At 36.5% G+C, this 18,423-nt stretch overlaps 1 protein-coding gene across 1 annotated transcript in view; it reads left to right on the top strand.

The window, feature by feature from the left end:
- The window catches only part of CFAP69 (cilia and flagella associated protein 69), a 47,705-nt gene that overhangs the window by 23,894 nt on the left and 5,388 nt on the right, over positions 1-18,423 (top strand). The window contains exons 13-20 of the mRNA XM_034401828.3: positions 996-1,160; positions 4,385-4,497; positions 6,230-6,348; positions 7,008-7,089; positions 10,584-10,776; positions 11,909-12,046; positions 15,904-15,980; positions 18,018-18,215. Coding sequence (XP_034257719.1) covers positions 996-1,160; positions 4,385-4,497; positions 6,230-6,348; positions 7,008-7,089; positions 10,584-10,776; positions 11,909-12,046; positions 15,904-15,980; positions 18,018-18,215 — 1,085 coding nt within the window. The remainder of the gene's footprint in view (positions 1-995; positions 1,161-4,384; positions 4,498-6,229; positions 6,349-7,007; positions 7,090-10,583; positions 10,777-11,908; positions 12,047-15,903; positions 15,981-18,017; positions 18,216-18,423) is intronic.

Below are 18,423 nucleotides of genomic sequence, written 5' to 3' on the forward strand. Positions count from 1 at the left end.
ACTTAGTGAGGGCTGTTAAGCATTATGAAACTGTATATAAGTCTAGGTGGTATTGCTAATGAAATGCTGTGATTTTTGATATAGAGCTAAATTTGCTTTTCGGCTAAGAACTATTTGTTCCAGTTACATCCTGCTTGGTTTTCTACATAAACTCTATCCTTATAAGTGAGTAAGAGATGTCACATGACCGTGTATTTATGACAGCTGAAGGGTCCTGGGTCATGTGCCTTTTGACAAGCAAAGTCAAATCTATTTAATTATTTTAATTTTTAATTATTGTTGTGTCTTGTGTTTTTAAATTGGCTGTACACCGCCCTGAGTCCTTCGGGAGAAGGGCGGTATAGAAATAAAATTATTATTATTATTATTATTATTATTATTATTATTATTATTATTATTATTATTATTATTATTATTATTATTATTATTTGCCTTTTGACAAGCAAAGTCAACGGAGAAGCCAGATTCATTTAACAATCATGAACTACCTTAACAACTGCCATGATTCACTGAACAACTGTGGCAAGAAAGGTCATAAATGGGACAAAATTGTGGTTGTAAATTGAGGATTACTGTATGGGAAATTTTGAAATTAAAAAGTTTTACCATATTAAGTTACTACTGTTAAGTGCAATACATACCAACATACTCTGGGAACAAACTCAGCCAAATATTTTTTAAAAAATTCTTATATAAGTAGCAAGGAATTTCTGCATGTTCTCTGCCACCATGTAGCTTTGGAGACTGAAGCCCAAATGTACAGCATATTTCTTGCTAGAATATCAAAGAGCCATGATGATGTCTTCCTTTTTCCTATGAATATTATATGTTCAATTAAACTTTAGAATTATATAATTAGATATTTGATTAAGTATTAGGGAAATATCTATGTTACAGTAAAATAGTAGAGTGCTGACATTTACAGTAATGTTTCAAATGTTAATATGAAAAGCTTTATAGTCTAATTTGAAATAAAATGAATATTTTTTTTTCAGATCCTTTCTTTACTCAAGGTAATAGTTTCCATGGCGTAGGTGGTCGTGGCACCAAACTTGCACAGATGCGCTTCTGCTTGAGAGTCCTGAATCCAATTGTATCTCTCGATGATGATGCTGTGAATGTTGACCTTTGTGATCAAGGAGCAATTCATCAACTGTTGGGTAACACATCTGAAATTAATTCTGTTTCATTATGTCTGAATAAAAATAAAGCTCAGTTTTATTCTTACTATGCTTTAAAGCAATATAGTTTTTCCTCATTTTTTTCAAACTGACTGCAATGTCTTTTTAAGTGCTTTCTAATATACAAGACATTTAATAGCAGGGCAATCTTAAAAGGGCATCTCTGGAATCTTCTAGGGGTTTTGTTTGTTTGTTTATTTGTTTGTTTTATCTGTAAAACCAAATGCAGCCAGTTAGTTCAAAAGAAGCAGGAATTTACCGTATACTATAGAGGTAAAATATTAATTCTGCAATGATAGCAGAATTATATATTGTATATTTTATCTAAAACCGTGAATGCTATTTTTCACATACGGAGAGCATGATTATGACTTTATATTGCTTCCCTGGTATGTTTCATAGTATTCCATTCAAAGGAACTTTTGCAGTTGAATTATATTACTTTCTCTAGTCTCATAGCTTTGAGGATGAGAATTTGTATTTTTCAATATGAAGAATCTTGACTGAAATGCCCCTATCTCTGCCAAGGAATTATTTTTTTCCCACCAATGGAATAGTTTTTTGATTTGGAGCATTAAACTTCATTATCTTCCTTCATTTCCTTAACTGAAAAATAAGAATCCTCAGACAAATGATGTTTATATTGGGGAATTTGTTTTAGGGAGTGGGTAGTTCATAGGTTCTTTGCTCAAGGAGCTTCTATATATATATATATAGGCAATATGTATAGGTACATATAGGTAATATACAGTACATGGTATTTATTGTCAATGCTATAATTCTGTTTTGTTTAAGATTTAGAACATTGCAAAAGATAAAAATGTATATTACAAAAAGTAAAATGTTTGCTTTTTCTGAGAGTCTGAGTACGGAATTAATGGGCCTAGTTCTTGTTACCATTTGTGTGTTCAAAAAACATACTGAAGGAGGATTATCAGACTGACATCAGTCTCTTAAATGACATGACAGATTTCTCCAATAAATTGGACAAGAAATGATAATCACCATTTGATCTTTTGTTTCTTCTAATAAAAGTGCTGCATCCCAATAAGACACCCAACTTCCAGTAAGCTTTCCTTTTTGCATCTGAGTGTAAGGATGGATATACTTAAATATGTTAAAAGACAATATAGATAACTTTGAGATATATTAAATTTGCTTCTAGAGTTTAATTCTAGAATTAAAAGACAAGGAAGACTCAAAATATTTTATAGTATGGAATAGATGGTATAAGTGGATAAACCAAAGGAAAAAAGGGTAAAGATAAGAATGAGGGGAAATTCAAGCAATAAAGAATGCACCGTCAGTTAGATAGAATAGGTAAATAAGTCACTGTTTGTATATATGTGTTTATATAATCACATGTACAGTGGGGCAAAAAAGTATTTAGTCAGCCACCAATTGTGCAAGTTCTCCCACTTAAAAAGATGAGAGAGGCCTGTAATTGTCATCATAGGTAGACCTCAACTATGAGAGACAAAATGAGAAAACAAATCCAGACAATCACATTGTCTGATTTGGAAAGAATTTATTTGCAAATTATGGTGGAAAATAAGTATTTGGTCAATATCAAAAGTTCATCTCAATACTTTGTTATATATCCTTTGTTGGCAATAACAGAGATCAAACGTTTTCTGTAAGTCTTCACAAGGTTGGCACACACTGTTGCTGGTATGTTGGCCCATTCCTCCATGCAGATCTCCTCTAGAGCAGTGATGTTTTGGGGTTGTCGCTGGGCAACACGGATTTTCAACTCCCTCCAAAGGTTTTCTATGGGGTTGAGATCTGGAGACTGGCTAGGCCACTCCAGGACCTTGAAATACTTCTTACGAAGCCACTCCTTCGTTGCCTGGGCGGTGTGTTTGGGATCATTGTCATGCTGAAAGACCCAGCCACATTTCATCTTCAATGCCCTTGCTGATGGAAGGAGATTTGCACTCAAAATCTCATGATACATGGCCCCATTCATTCTTTCCTGTACACGGATCAGTCGTTCTGGTCCCTTTGCAGAGAAACAGCCCCAAAGCATGATGTTGCCACCCACATGCTTCACAGTAGGTATGGTGTTCTTTGGATGCAACTCAGCATTCTCTTTCCTCCAAACACGATGAGTTGTGTTTCTACCAAACAGTTCTACATTGGTTTCATCTGACCATATGACATTCTCCCAATCCTCTTCTGGATCATCCAAAATGCTCTCTAGCAAACTTCAGACTTCAGACATGTACTGGCTTAAACAGGGGGACACGTCTGGCACTGCAGGATCTGAATCCCTGGCGCCATAGTGTGTTACTGAGGTAACCTTTGTTACGTTGGTCCCAGCTCTCTGCAGGTCATTCACTAGGTCCCCCTGTGTGGTTCTGGAATTTTTGCTCACCGTTCTTGTGATCATTTTGACCCCATGGGGTGAGATCTTGCGTGGAGCCCCAGATCGAGGGAGATTATCAGTGGTCTTGTATGTCTTCCATTTTCTAATTATTGCTCCCACAGTTGATTTCTTCACACCAAGCTGCTTGCCTATTGCAGATTCAGTCTTCCCAGCCTGGTGCAGGTCTACAATTTTGTTTCTGGTGTCCTTCGACAGCTCTTTGGTCTTCACCATAGTGGAGTTTGGAGTGTGACTGTTTGAGGTTGTGGACAGGTGTCTTTTATACTGATAACAAGTTCAAACAAGTGCCATTAATACAAGTAATGAATGGAGGACAGAGGAGCCTCTTAAAGAAGAAGTTACAGGTCTGTGACAGCCAGAAATCTTGCTTGTTTGTAGGTGACCAAATACTTATTTTCCACCATAATTTGCAAATAAATTCTTTCCAAATCACACAATGTGATTGTCTGGATTTGTTTTCTCATTTTGTCTCTCATAGTTGAGGCCTCTCAATCTCTCAACTATACAGGCCTCTCTCATCTTTTTAAGTGGGAGAACTTGCACAATTGGTGGCTGACTAAATATTTTTTTGCCCCACTGTATTTAGTTTGTTAGTGTAATTATGGATTGAAAATGTAATTTTATGATTGAGAAAATTTGTATATTTTCTCTTTTTTAAAAAATATTTTTAAATTTAATAAAGTTTATTTTTTAAAATTAAAAAAAAGAGATATATTAAATTTGCAAAATAATGTATTATTATGTAATATATTCTACTGGTATAATAATTTCTAGTGTAGCAGCCATAATCATCTTTATTGCTGTTTTCCACTAGGTATCTTAAAATTTACCACAACTAATTATAAAGATTCTGCCCTTGTGATGGAGATTCAAAGTGATATCTTACTTATTCTGTCAACTCTTTGTGAAAGTAATATCCATAGAAAGGTTTGTATTTCCTCATGGATTTCAAAAGTTCGTTGTGTGAATTTCCAATGAATAAGAAAGTAAAAAAGTGAGCCTATGTTCAAATTTTATTTTATTTTATTTATTTTATTTTTTGATTCTGTAGTATCACTGTCCATTAAGATTCTAAACTGGCATTCCTGAGTTGCTTTTGATGTGATTAGATTTTCAGATAACTTGGCTTTGGGATTGCATTATAACATGAAGTAATAAAGATCAGGAGCAACCACATATAAATTGCAAAATACAGTACAGCTATTTCTATTTATGTAATTACTGTATATAAGTGTACAATAGAAAGTTTTAAAAGAATCTTGGAAATCCTGTAGTGCAATCTTATACCCATGCATAAATACATCAGTGATAGATGCGATCTAGCCTTTGTTTATAAACAAGGTCAGCAAAGAGAATCTACCACTTCCCAGGTAGAACATTCTGTTCCTTATTCTTTCTGATGTCCACTTGAAACCTTCTTCTATGTCCTGTTAAATCCATTGTTTCTTATTTTGTCTTCTGGAATAACTCTGAACAATTTTATTCATCTACAGAACAGGTATTCAGATACAGGTAGTCCACGACTTACAATCACAATGAAAGAATTGCCTCATGACTGTTTTTCACACTTATTACAGTTGCAGCCTCTGGTCTTCTTCTTCTTGTGCCAGCCATATCCCTCATCGGACATTGGCAATCATGTTGGCAATCCTATTTTTGTCAACAGCCGCTTGAAAAAGTGCTTCTGAGTTTTGTCCAAACCAGTCCCTTAGATTTTGAAGCCATAATGTTCTTCTTCTGCCTGGACATCGTTTGCCTTCAATTTTTCCCTGGAGGGTTAAGTGAAGGATGCTGTATTTTTCTGGGTGTTGCATCACATGTCCAAAATATTCTAACTTTTGCTTTGGTTCCAATAATCATATGATCAAAATTCGGCCATTTGGCAACTGAAATGCATTTATGACAGTTGCAGTGTCCCAGGGTCATGTGATCAGCTTTTTGCAACCTTTTAACAAGCAAAATCAATGAGGAAAGCACATTTATTTAACAACCCTGATACTAATTTAATAGTGATTCATTTAACAACTGTGGCAAGAAAGATCATAAAATGAGGCAAAATTCAATTAACAATTGTCTTGCTTAGCAACAGAAAATTTTGAGTTCAATTGTTATTAAGTCGAGGACTACGTTTATTATATTGCAGGTATATCTCCTTTCAATTTTCCCAGTTAAATATATGTTACAATTCTAATCTTTCTCTACTGAGTTTTATCTTCCAGATCCCTTATCATTTTGATTTCTCTTTTCTGAAAACGCTTCAGTATAGGTTGCAGTTTTCAAATCAGAAGCAGATAAAAATGTTTTGGATCAATTTATGTAATCTCTCTAAATCTACTGGAAGCTCTTTAAAGGAGCCCTTTCTTTTTCTGGCCTCAGGAAGATACATTCTTAAATTAAGGAAATGACACATGGTCACATCCTGTTGTCATCTCTATAGTCTCTTAAAGTCCCAAATGAATATTTTCCTGAGTCAGCGTAGCTATTGTGCAAGCCCAATAAAAGGCAAAGCTCTTATAAGAAACTGCCAGTGGATATGGAAAAGGTGGTTATTATGTTCCAACTGGACACAATATTTTAGATTCAAGATGACCAAAGTAGAACAGACAGGAACAATTATTTATAATTCTTACAAAATAATGTAAGTTTGACTATTAAACAGGAGCTCTTTGGATGGGAAGGAGTGGATACACTTATTCCATTTATGAAGATAGATGCCAAAAATTTCTATAGTGGATTGGGTCATAATCGTCTTCTTTTCTGTGCTCTGGACTGCTTATGGTAAATATAGCAATTTCAAACATTTTAATCTTTGAAAGAAGGGTGACAGACAGGTTAGGGTTAATTCAATGGATCACAAAAGCATTTTCTTGGTTTAGTCTTTAAGTGTTTAATTTTAAATGAACATAAATTTGTTTTAAAACTCTCCCCAACTTTAACCTTCTTGTTTACTCCCATACTGCAAATATTAAATTCACATGACTGCTTTGTACATGTGGTGGCAATATTTTGAAGATTCTTAATGAATAATCCTTCAATATACATCTTACATTGATCATACTAATAATTTGGCTTTATGGGAGAATTGGCCATAAATCAAGTGGAGCATGTACTTTGCATCTAGGAAGTCTCAAATGCTGGGCAAAAATTTCATGTATTAAACTGGAGTGCTTTTAAGAGTTATGTGAGAATATAGATGGAAGTATAGGTAAAGTAAAGGTTCCCCTCATACATATGTGCTAGTCGTTCCCGACTCTAGGGGGCAGTATTCATCTCTGTTTCAAAGCTGAAGAGCCAGCACTATATATTTTGGACTTTGTATATGACTAATTATATTAGAAATTCTTTCCATTTGCAGCTTATTAATGAAAATCATTCATTGACAGTATAAAGTTTAAATTGAAAGTATATCCTACACCCTAAAAATATTTTTATTTAAGGTGCTGTGTCATGGGTTGCACTATTTTAGAAGACTATTTTCTTGAAAAAGAAGGTCTCTTCACTCTATTAGATTTGCTTTTAGTAAGTACTATTATCTACTTAAAAGTGGACAAAAATATTAATTATATTGTTACTGAATTTTCTTAAAGTATTCTACAGCATCATTAAAATATTTTAATAAATTCATTATTTTTTCTTAATATTTCAATTAAGACTTTTTAATGTACATATATATGTTATCTATTTTAATATAGTACAAAAGTATATATTTTAAAGAAAATAGTTGACTATATAAAAAAATTACATAAAGGACTCTATAGCAAACTATGTAAGGAAAAGGGAAATAAAACAAAATGAACATAAAACCCCTTGCAAAAGAGCAAAACTAAACTAAACAGTCAGAAAAAGCACATGTGTAATTTATACCTAATTCTAAATATAAAAGGAAAAAACTCAAAGAAAAAATACATTGTTATACTGTTCAGTCAGGTCACTGCATCACAAATCTAGGGCTAAGGGATGAAAAATTTCAGTAAATCAGCTTTATAATTAGATAACAAGCTTCCTTCTAAATGCATAATCATGTGTTTTCAAACTATTTCTGCTCAAGATAATCAAGCAATGATATATAAAGATTATCAAGCAATGAATCTGCGAACACCTAGAGCAAGCAAAATCATAACCAAAAGCCAACATGGGTTTGTCAAAAATAGATCATGTCAGACAAATCTTATTGAATTCTTTGACAAAGTGACAAAATTAGTGGACCAGAGAAATACTATGGATATAATTTACTTGGTCTTCAGTAAGGCATTTGATTTAGTAGACCACAACCGACTACTTGATAAGATAGAAAAATTTGTATATTCTCTCTTTTCATTTTTGTTTGTTAATATTTTTAAATTCAATAAAGTTTGTTTTTAAACTGAAAAAAAAATGTGGGTTAGACAGCATCACCACCAGATGGATTCATAACTGACTAACCAATTGCACTCAACGTGTAGTCTTCAAGGGAACTGCATCTACAAGGAGGGAAGTATGCAGTGGGTAGTCCGAGATTCTGTCTTAGGCCCTTCTCTTCAATATCTTCATAAATGACATAGATGGGCAACTCATCAGATTTGCAGATGACCCCAAGCTGGCAGGAATAGCCAACACTCCAGAAGATAGGCTTAAGATACAGAAAGATCTTGACAGACTTGAATATTGGGTGCTATCTAACAAAATGAAATTCATTTGTGAAAAAAGTAAGGTTCTACATTTAGGCAAGAAAAACAAATGCACAGGTATAGTATAGGTGGTACCTGGCTCAATAGTAGTAATTGTTGGAGTCTTAGTGGATAATCACTTAAATATGAGCCAGCAGTGTGCAGCAGCTGCCAAAAAAGCCAACACAGTTCTAGGCTGCATAAACAAAAGGATAGAATCAAGGTCATGTGAAGTATTAATATCACTCTATAATGCCTTGGTAAGACCACACTTGGAATACTGCATCCAGTTTTGCTCACCATAATGTAAAAAAGATGTTGAGACTCTAGAAAGAGTGCAGAGAAGAGCAACAAAGATTATTAGGGGACTGGAGGCTAAAATATATAAAGAACAGTTGCTGGAATTAAGTATGTCTAGTTTAATGAAAAGAAAGACTAGGAGTAACATGATAGCAGTATTCCAATATTTAAGGGGTTGCCATAAAGAAGAGAGAGTCAACTTAATATCCAAAGTATCTGGAGGCAAGATAAGAAGCAGTGGATGGAAATTAATCAAGATGAGACACAAACTAGAACTAAGAAGAAATTTCCTGATAGAGCAATTAATCAGTAGAATGACTTGTCTCTGGAAGTTGTGTATGCTCCAACTCAATGCTTTTAAGAAGACCATTCGTCTGAAATGATATAGGATTTCCTGCCTGACCAAGGGGTTGGATTATAAAATCTCCAAGATCCCTTTTAACTCTGTTATTCTGTTAAATTCTTTATATATTAAAATATGCTAGTTTGTAGATATAGTTTAACAAAATATTAAGATTTTTAACCCTTAGGCTTTTTTTCTAAAAATACAATCATATCTAAATAATAAGGCATTACAAGAAATACTGTATATAAGCAAAGTAAAATAAATAATTACGTCAACACACTCATAGCGTTTACCAAAGTTAAAACTGACTCCATCTCTAATAAAGCTAACCTTTAGAAAGACCTAACCTTTTAAAAATGTCTTAGGCTTCCTTTGCTGAACTTATTTGAATTTTTAATCATAAGAAATATATCTAACATTGCTTTAAAGCCTAAAGCCATTTATTGGGAAATATAGATACTCTTGTATATTGTCTAAATTGAAGTTTGTTTTTCTTTTAAAAAAAAATCAGTAATAAATTGTCAGTTGTCTTAGTAAAGGCCTTCTCAAAAATCTTCATTGCCTCTGATGTTTCAGAGAATGCAAGGTAATTGAGTTCAAACAATGTATTTTATATTGTTTGAACCCAAAACTTTACAAAAATTTAACTTTATTACTTTTTCAACTATTTTAAATAAATTCTCAGTTAAGAAAATGTTTTCATTTAGAGACTCTATGAGCATTTTATATTAATCAGTAAAATCAATGGTAGTTTTTACAGTTAAAACTACCATCTTTCAATTGTGTATCACACTCCTACTTCAGGATAGTAAAAAGGGATGAAAAATTATTCCCTAAAATAAAGTAAAGGATGTAAGTAAAAATTTTGCTAGGATTTAAAATATGTACCACCTATTGTTGTCAGAGAAAAGAATACTACATATAAGATTTGGTGGGGGGCGGGGGGGAAGCATAAATGCAAAATACATAATCAGCACCTGAACTGATTTTTCATGGGATTATTTTCATAATTTTAAACATACTTGTAAAACAATGAAAGTTAGAAACTTTTAACTTATATAAAATTGGGACAAATGTTCTTTGGAGTTCAAATTTTCCAGATATTATGCATAATGACATGCCCTTAAAATTAAAAAAATGTTTTTTTTTAATTTTAAAGGCTTTATATGTAGTTTTGATAGTTTTTGTTCATTTTTCTTTACATGATATTAAATTAAAAATTTCAAAAATATTTGTTTCATATATCCCCAAAATCAGGGGTGGGTTCTACTTACCTTTACTAGCGGTTCGCAACAGGACTGCACACTCACACTCACTTCACTCGTGCCTGCGCTTCTGCGTAGATCACCCATGATGATGTCATGGCAGGTGGGCGAAGTCTCCCATCAGTTTTACTACCGGCTCTATAGAACCGGACTGAACCGGGAGCAACCCACCCCTGCCCAAAATACTTGTTTCATACTTCCCAAAATAAACACTGTTGTACATTTCAACATGAATTTAAAATTCAATTGTCTCTAATGTTCATAATTTCAAGTTACAAAGGGCTTCTCATACACTTCATTGTTTGGAGTTCTCTTATGTTAAAATCTGTCTATATATTTGAATTCCTGTAGCTAACATAAGAATTGGATGAAGGATAATTATTTTTAATAATATCTTAGGACTTTGGTTATTTCATTCATAATTTCTCTTCTTTCCTGTTTTTTTTTTCTGTGAAGTTAAATCAAAAGAATGTATGTAACCTAATTCTTGGAATATTAGTTGAATTTTGTGATAATCCTAAAACTGTGTCCCATATCAATGTATGGCGAGGGAAAAAAGACCAAACAGCAGCTAATTTATTAATAAACCTATGGAGACAAGAAGAAGAAGAGATGGGAGTGAAACATGATAAAGCTGGAAGAATTGTTGGTAAGTACTGGTTCATGCTATTTTATCTCATGAACAACCGTAGTTTGAAGACAATCTTAATTTTTCAGGGTTTTTTTAATCCTACATAGATAAATAATAATATACAAACAAAAGCAATCATCAAATCCATAAAATTTAAAAATTCTGATTAAACGGCAAAGAGGGGACACTAGGTATGAACAGGATAGAGGCACCTCAACAACTCACCTTACGTTTTTCACTATAAACCTTTATAGACATATGGACCATTATTAAAAAGTCATAGTTCATCTCTAAGGAAGATGGACAGCTACAAAATGTAAATAAATAAATATGCATGCATATGTACTTTATGTATTTATTTATCTATGACTGAACTTGAGAATCGTGCTGGGCTTTAACTATAGTTAGTTAAATCAGAAAGAAGCTGTACTTCCTGAAAATGTACCAGTATATTATTTAAAAAAGTAAGAACATGCTTTTTTTCCATGATTTGTTTACTATGAAATAGCATTTGAAACAGATTGTTTTTCATTAACATCAATTTCCTAGAAAATAATTATTTGTACCAATGAAGACACTATAGAGATCAGAATGTGATACAATAAATATTATTTCTTAACAAATGTTCTGTTGTTTTTCTGCAACTAAATTACATAGATTGAATATATATTCAATCATTAAAATAATACAATCTTCAAGATACCTCACTAATTAAAATACAAACAACATTGCTATAAATGTAATATAGCTATTTTTAAAAAAACTGGAAAGTTATTCAATAATATGAAATCTAGTAGAAGCAGATGTTAAGTAACTTCACAATGAAATATACATAAATAGTAGATCACTGCTGTAGTAATGGCTGAAAAAGTTTGATTGCAAGTATTTATAGTTCTTTGGCTATATACTATTAAGAAATGTGAACAGTTGTGAGAATTTTACTGCTTTTGTGGAATCTTCCATACTGATACATCTCACAAGAGTTTTTATACATAAAGCAATTCTAATTTTCATCATATATCTGCATTAAGGAATTATTATTTCTTAAACCTTTATTTTAAAAAAATTACAGGATGAAATTAATATTTCACTAAAATATTACAGTTGCTTTAGACCTTTTAATGAGATTTTTTTTTTTTTGATGCCATAGATACAAAGAAACCACTAGTTGGCCAGTTCCAAAAAACACAAGAAATAATTCCAATGCCTGCTAGCTGTCCCACTATTGCTGTCATGGATGTTGCTGAAAATATGAGAGCAAAGATTTATTGTCTAATATGTAAATTAGGTGAGCTTTTTTTTCAACAAATTGCTTTTCTATGTATTATTGATGGTGAACAAAAATAGCAGAATTTTTTTTTACAGAAGCCAACTTAAAAAAAAACCAAAACCCTGAATTGTAAGGATTATAGTTAAATTGCTGTTACAAAACATTAGTAATAAAATTATCAGCAATTGGTCTTTTTTTAAAAAAAAAAGTTTTTTATTTTTTAGACAAACATTTAATACATCAGTTTTCTCTTCCCTGTGACATCTCGGTGTTATCTTCCAAAGTTCTTTCTTTTTCTGTATAGCTGTCATTACTTCTATCTTGATCCTTATCCAATCCATTATATCAATTCATCACTAGCATAATATTCTACTCATCACATATTTATACATACTTATATAATTAGTCATTTATATCTCTTCTCCAACCAATAATAAAAATAGTTCCATATTTTATTTATTTTATTTATTTATTTATTTATTTATTTATTTATTAAATTTATATACCGCCCTATTCCTAAGGGACTCAGGGCGGTGAACAGCGAACGATAAAAATACATGTAATACAAACGTTAATAATAAAAAAAAAACCCAATTAAAATATACTAAACATTCTGGTCCTAGATAATTCAAGACATCCCAGTTTAAAATAAAATCAAAAAGTAATATAAAGGGAAAGTTAGGCCAGGCCGGCCTGCTGAAACAGGAATGTTTTGAGGGCACGGCGGAAAGTGCGCAGATCCGGAATCTTCTGTATCTCTGGGGGGAGCTCGTTCCAGATGGTGGGTGCCCTCACAGAAAAGGCTCTCCCCCTGGGGGCCGCCAGTCGACATTGTTTGGCTGACGGCACCCTGAGAAGCCCCTCTCTATGGGAGCGTACTGGGCGGTGAGAGGCTATTGGTGGCAGAAGGCGGTCTCGTAAGTACCCCGGTCCTAAGCCATGGAGCGCTCTAAAGGTGGTAACTAAGACCTTGAAGCGCACCCGGAAGACCACAGGGAGCCAGTGCAGCTCGCGCAGGAGGGGAGCCACATGGGAGCGCCCTGCTGGTCCCATAACTACCCGCACGGCCGCATTCTGGACCAGCTGGAGCCTCCGGGTGCTCCTCAAGGGGAGCCCCATGTAGAGAGCATTACAGTAGTCCAGGCGTGAAGTGATGAGGGCATGAGTGACCGTTTTTAACGAGTCCCGATCCAGAAAGGGACGCAACTGGCGAATCAGGCGAACCTGATAAAAAGACCTCCCGGCCACAGCCATCAAGTGTTCTTCTAAAGACAGCCGTGAGTCCAAGAGGATGCCTAAATTGCAAACCCTCTCCGTGGGGGGCAATGGCTCATCCCCAATAGTCAGTGATGGCACCAACTGACTATATCGGGACGTCGGAAACCACAGCCACTCGGTCTTGGATGGGTTGAGCCTGAGTCTGTTCCTCCCCATCCAGATCCGTACAGCCTCCAGGCACTGGGACATCACTTTAAGGGCATCATTGGGGTGGTCCGGGGTGGAGATGTATAGCTGAGTATCATCAGCATACTGATGATACTTCACCCCAAAACCACAGATGATCTCACCCAGCGGCTTCACATAAATGTTGAACAGAAGGGGTGAGAGAACCGACCCCTGTGGCACCCCACATACAAGCGGCCTCGGGGTTGACCTCTGCCCCCCTGTCAACACAGACTGCGACCGATTAGAGAGAAAGGAGAACCACCGCAACACGGTGCCCCCCACCCCTAACTCTTCCAACCGGTGAAGCATGATACCATGGTTGATGGTATCAAAAGCTGCTGAGAGGTCTAATAGGACCAGGATAGAGGAGCAACCCCTGTCCCGGGCCCTCCAGAGATCATCTACCAATGCGACCAATGCCGTTTCCGTGCTGTATCCAGGCCTGAAGCCCGACTGGAACGGATCTAGATAAGCCGATTCATCCAAGTACTGAGGAAGCTGTCCGCTACCACACTCTCAACAACCTTCGCAATGAAGCGAAGGTTGGAGACTGGACGGTAATTAGCCAACACTGCTGGGTCCAGGGAAGGCTTCTTGAGGAGAGGCCTCACCACCGCCTCCTTCAAGGCGGCAGGGAAGACACCCTCTCTCAAGGAAGCATTTATAATCCCCTGGAGCCAACCTCGTGTAACCTCCCGAGAGGCCAGCACCAGCCAGGAGGGACACGGGTCCAATAAACATGTGGCCGCACTTAGTCTGCCCAGTATCTTGTCCACGTTTTCCGGAGTCACAGAATCAAACTCTTCCCAGGTAATATTCTCAAGACTTGCCTCCATCCTCCCTCCCGAATCTACCCAGTCAGAGTCCAAATTTTCCCGAATCTGAGCGATTTTGTCATACAGATATTGTACAAAGTCCTTGGCTCTACCCTCCAAGGGGTCCTCCCGCGCTTCCTGGTGGAGCAGGGAGCGGGTCACCCTAAACAGGGCAGCCGGGCGATTATCTGATGATGCAATAAGAGCGGAAAAATAGTTACACTTTGCCGCTTTTATTGCCACCAGGTAGGTCTTAATATGAGACCTTACCAGTGTTCGGTCAGATTCAGAACGGCTGGCCCTCCAACTGCTCTCCAGGCGTCTTTTCCGGCGAATTTTAAAATATTCTGCGTCTTTTCTAGCCTTAATCATCAGGGTTAATCTATTGGTCTTGAAGATGCTTATGTACTGTATATAAATTATGTAAAAAAAGATTCTGCAAGTAAAGGTGGTTCACAGTTAACGATAGTAATTGGAACTGGAGTTTCCATTGCTAAATGATGTACTGTGTATCAAGTACGGATGTACAAGTATGGTGTCATGTAACTGCATTACTTAGTGACAGCAATCCCTATTCCAATGTTATCTGAATCCCACCAGTCATTGGACAAAGTTCCACTCCAACCTATGCCATTCCCAGCTTGATCCGTCTCAGTTCCGAATCTCAGTAAGGCAACAGACTGCCACCTCTTCAGCTCCCTCACCCACCTATATGTCTTATTTTTTTGTTACCCTATAGAATGGCATGCAGCACCGACAATGCTGATAGGACTGAGGCTGAAGTAGATGCCTAGAGCTTCAGCAATCTCAGCTGCACGCTGTTGTCTTTAAGCCTCTATTTCAGCCACAGCGTTACTACCATTGCTAGCTGCCTGAGCAGAAACCTAAGTCTGGAAATTTGGAAGGCATCAGAAGCATTGTGAAAAGTATTACAGGAAGATTGCACTCAATTTGGATAAGAATGCACAAGATTTGGAGAGGAACATGCACGGCCTTGCAAAAAAGGCCTGGCCAGGCCATCAGCTGTTCACACAGGGCCAGGCTGGGCATACCTTGTTATTAATGGGAGAAAGGAAATGAAAAAGGTAGGATGGGAGTAGCAAGGTCTGCAGAGCACACAGCATTGGGGGCAGCTGTTACTTTGTGCTTTGGCATTGGACTGAATGACCACAGTGTAAGGCCTGAGGAGGCACTCCTTGGTAGTAGCACTCCTTTCATGTTGGCTTGCGCTGGCAGTACTGAAGCTGATGTAGCAAGATTGCTGAAGGCCCTGGGTCTCTATGTCAGCTCTAGTGCCACTGTCACTGCCAAGAAGTCCACTTGCAGTGCAGTCAAAAAAGCAGAGATGTAGAGATAAGGGGTGGGGAAAGTTAAAACGGCTGTATCATTGTAAGAACAGGTAGACTGCTCAGCACCTGAGTTCTGATCACATGATTGTGCAGGTGCTGCAACAGCCATAACTTTAGGGACCAGACATTAAGTATCAGTCATCCAGTACTGCTTGGTGGGAATAACTTCATTTTGCTAATGTGTGTATGCTACATAGGTATTAGACAATGTGAATCAATTAAAAATAATGTTACTTTAAAAATAATAATTGATACATTACTTCAGGTTTTGAAAACTTGCCTGGGCTATCTGCAAGGGATTTTGTTACACTTGCTATTATACGCAGGTATCTAGACTTCAAGGTAAGTACCATAACTAGTCATTTATTGTTTCCTTGGTGCAGTTAGTAGATGTGGAGAAATATATGTTTATTTCCTAATTTTAACATTCCCAAAACTATTTTAACTTTAAAAAGTTAACTTAGTATTTGCTTCCTACATTTATTTATTTATTTATTTATTTATTTATTTATTTATTTATTTATTTATTTATTTATTTATTTATTTATTTATTTATTTATTTATTTATTTATTTATTTATTTATTTATTCAACCAACTTATATACCGTCCTTCTCCCCAGGGGGACTCAGGGCGGTGGACAGCCAAACTTAAAACACATATAGTACAAAAGTTAAGAAAAAACTAAAATAAATTAAATCATCGGCATTTCCAATTTAAAATCCCAGATCTGCAAAATCGAAAAGTTCCCAATTTAAAACCCAGAATCAATAAAATCAAAAATTTAAAAACCTCATTAAAACCATTTAAGCTAGGCCAGCTTGTTGGAATAAATAAGTCTTCAGGGCCTTTCGGAAAGCGCGGAGGTCTGGGATCAGTCGTATTCCAGAAGGTAGCTCATTCCACAGGTTGGGTGCCCCCACAGAGAAGGCTCTCCCCCTGGGTGCCGCCAGCCGACATTGCTTGGCGACGGCACCCTGAGGAGGCCCTCTCTGTGCGAGCGTACTGGCCGGTGGGAGGTTATCGGTAGCAGCAGGCGGTCTCGCAGGTATCCCGGCCCTATGCCATGGAGCGCTTTAAAGGTGAGAACCAACACCTTGAAGCACACCTGGAAGACCACTGGGAGCCAGTGCAGCTCACGCAGGAGAGTTGTTACGTGGGAGCGCCCTGTGGCTCCCATAATCACCCGCGCGGCTGCATTCTGGACCAGTTGGAGCCTCCGGGTGCACCTCAAGGGAAGCCCCATGTAGAGAGCGTTACAGTAGTCCAGGTGACGAGGGCATGGGTTACTGTGCATAAGGAGTCCCGATCCAGAAAGGGGCGCAACTGGCACATCAGGCGGACCTGATTGAAGGCCCCCCTGGCCACGTCCATCATATGCCCTTCCAAAGACAGCTGTGAATCCAGGAGGACAGCCAAGTTGCGAGCCCCCTCTGTGGGGGCCAGTAACTCACCCCCAATAGCCAGCAATGGCACCAGCTGGCTATACCGGGACGCCAGCATCCACAGCCACTCAGTCTTGGAAGGGTTGAGTCGAAGCCTGTTCCTCCCCATCCAGACCCGCACGGCTTCAAGGCACTGGGACATTACTTCGAGGGCATCATTGGGGTGGTCAGGGGTGGAGATGTACAGCTGAGTATCGTCAGCGTATAGTTGGCAACGCACCCCAAAACCACAGATCATCTCACCCAGCGGCTTCACATAAATGTTGAACAGGAGCGGCGAGAGGACCGACCCTTGCGGCACCCCGCTAACGAGGCACCTCGAGATCGATCTCTGCCCCCCTGTCAATAAATTATATTTATTAATATACAGAAATTTTCTTAGTGAATTAAAACCTGACCTATATTGTTTGAAAGTAGGATCATAATTTCATCAGTAAAAACTAGAAGATATTTTAATCAGGTTTTTTTTTACAAAGATTTCTAATTCTTGATATTAGACAACTGAGCCTGTTAGTTTCATATTTGATATTATAGTTTTTCAGGTGACCTGTAAAACATTTTTTAAAAAGCACATGTAGGTTAAAAGTGAATAGTTGATGCAAAGTAAAAATCTAATGATCTAATTAACCTGCAGAGATTTGATTAGTTAAAGGAATTGCCTACTTCATTGCATCTGCCAGTGCAGAGCAAGGAAGCAACATTGTTTTTTCATCTTTCATACCAATCTTAACAGCTCCTTGAGTTACAGTTGCACACAGGTTTTTAAAGAACTGCTGTTTTAAAAGAAATTTTGCTTTCCAAAATTTATTGGAAATTATTTCTTTACAAGTTTGTTCAATACTACTTGGATAGTGAATAGTTTATTGAGGTGGGATGGGAAATTAATATGATATTGATAGTCTTCTAAAATATCTTATTTGTTTATAACATATAAAGGTTGGTGAGATCTGGGATGAAGTATGTGCAGAACTTAAAAAAGAAAAATTTAGACCTGTGACACCTGACCAGGAAGCATTACAGCTTATTACTGAAGCCCTTGAAAATGTTGGAAAGATTGTAGTTTCTCTCCAAACTGAGATGCTAGAAAGCCAGCAGTTTCAGGAACTTCAGGAGGAGGAAAAATGTTATGGAAGGGTAAGTTTGTGCCACAATAATTTATTTAGAAATAACTATTATAACTACTATGGCTAGTTAGAACGTTACTTCTTTAATGCTGTGACACTTTTGTGGGACATATATATAATATACTATATGAACTTTAGAATAGAGAACATTTGCAGATATATAATGATTTGAACTTTACCCTTTGCTATACTATAAGCTAAGATTTTCTTTAAATTCT

This window comes from Pantherophis guttatus, chromosome 4, assembly GCF_059756535.1.
Source record: "Pantherophis guttatus breed Tessera chromosome 4, ASM5975653v1, whole genome shotgun sequence".
In the NCBI taxonomy this organism is placed as follows: domain Eukaryota; kingdom Metazoa; phylum Chordata; class Lepidosauria; order Squamata; family Colubridae; genus Pantherophis; species Pantherophis guttatus.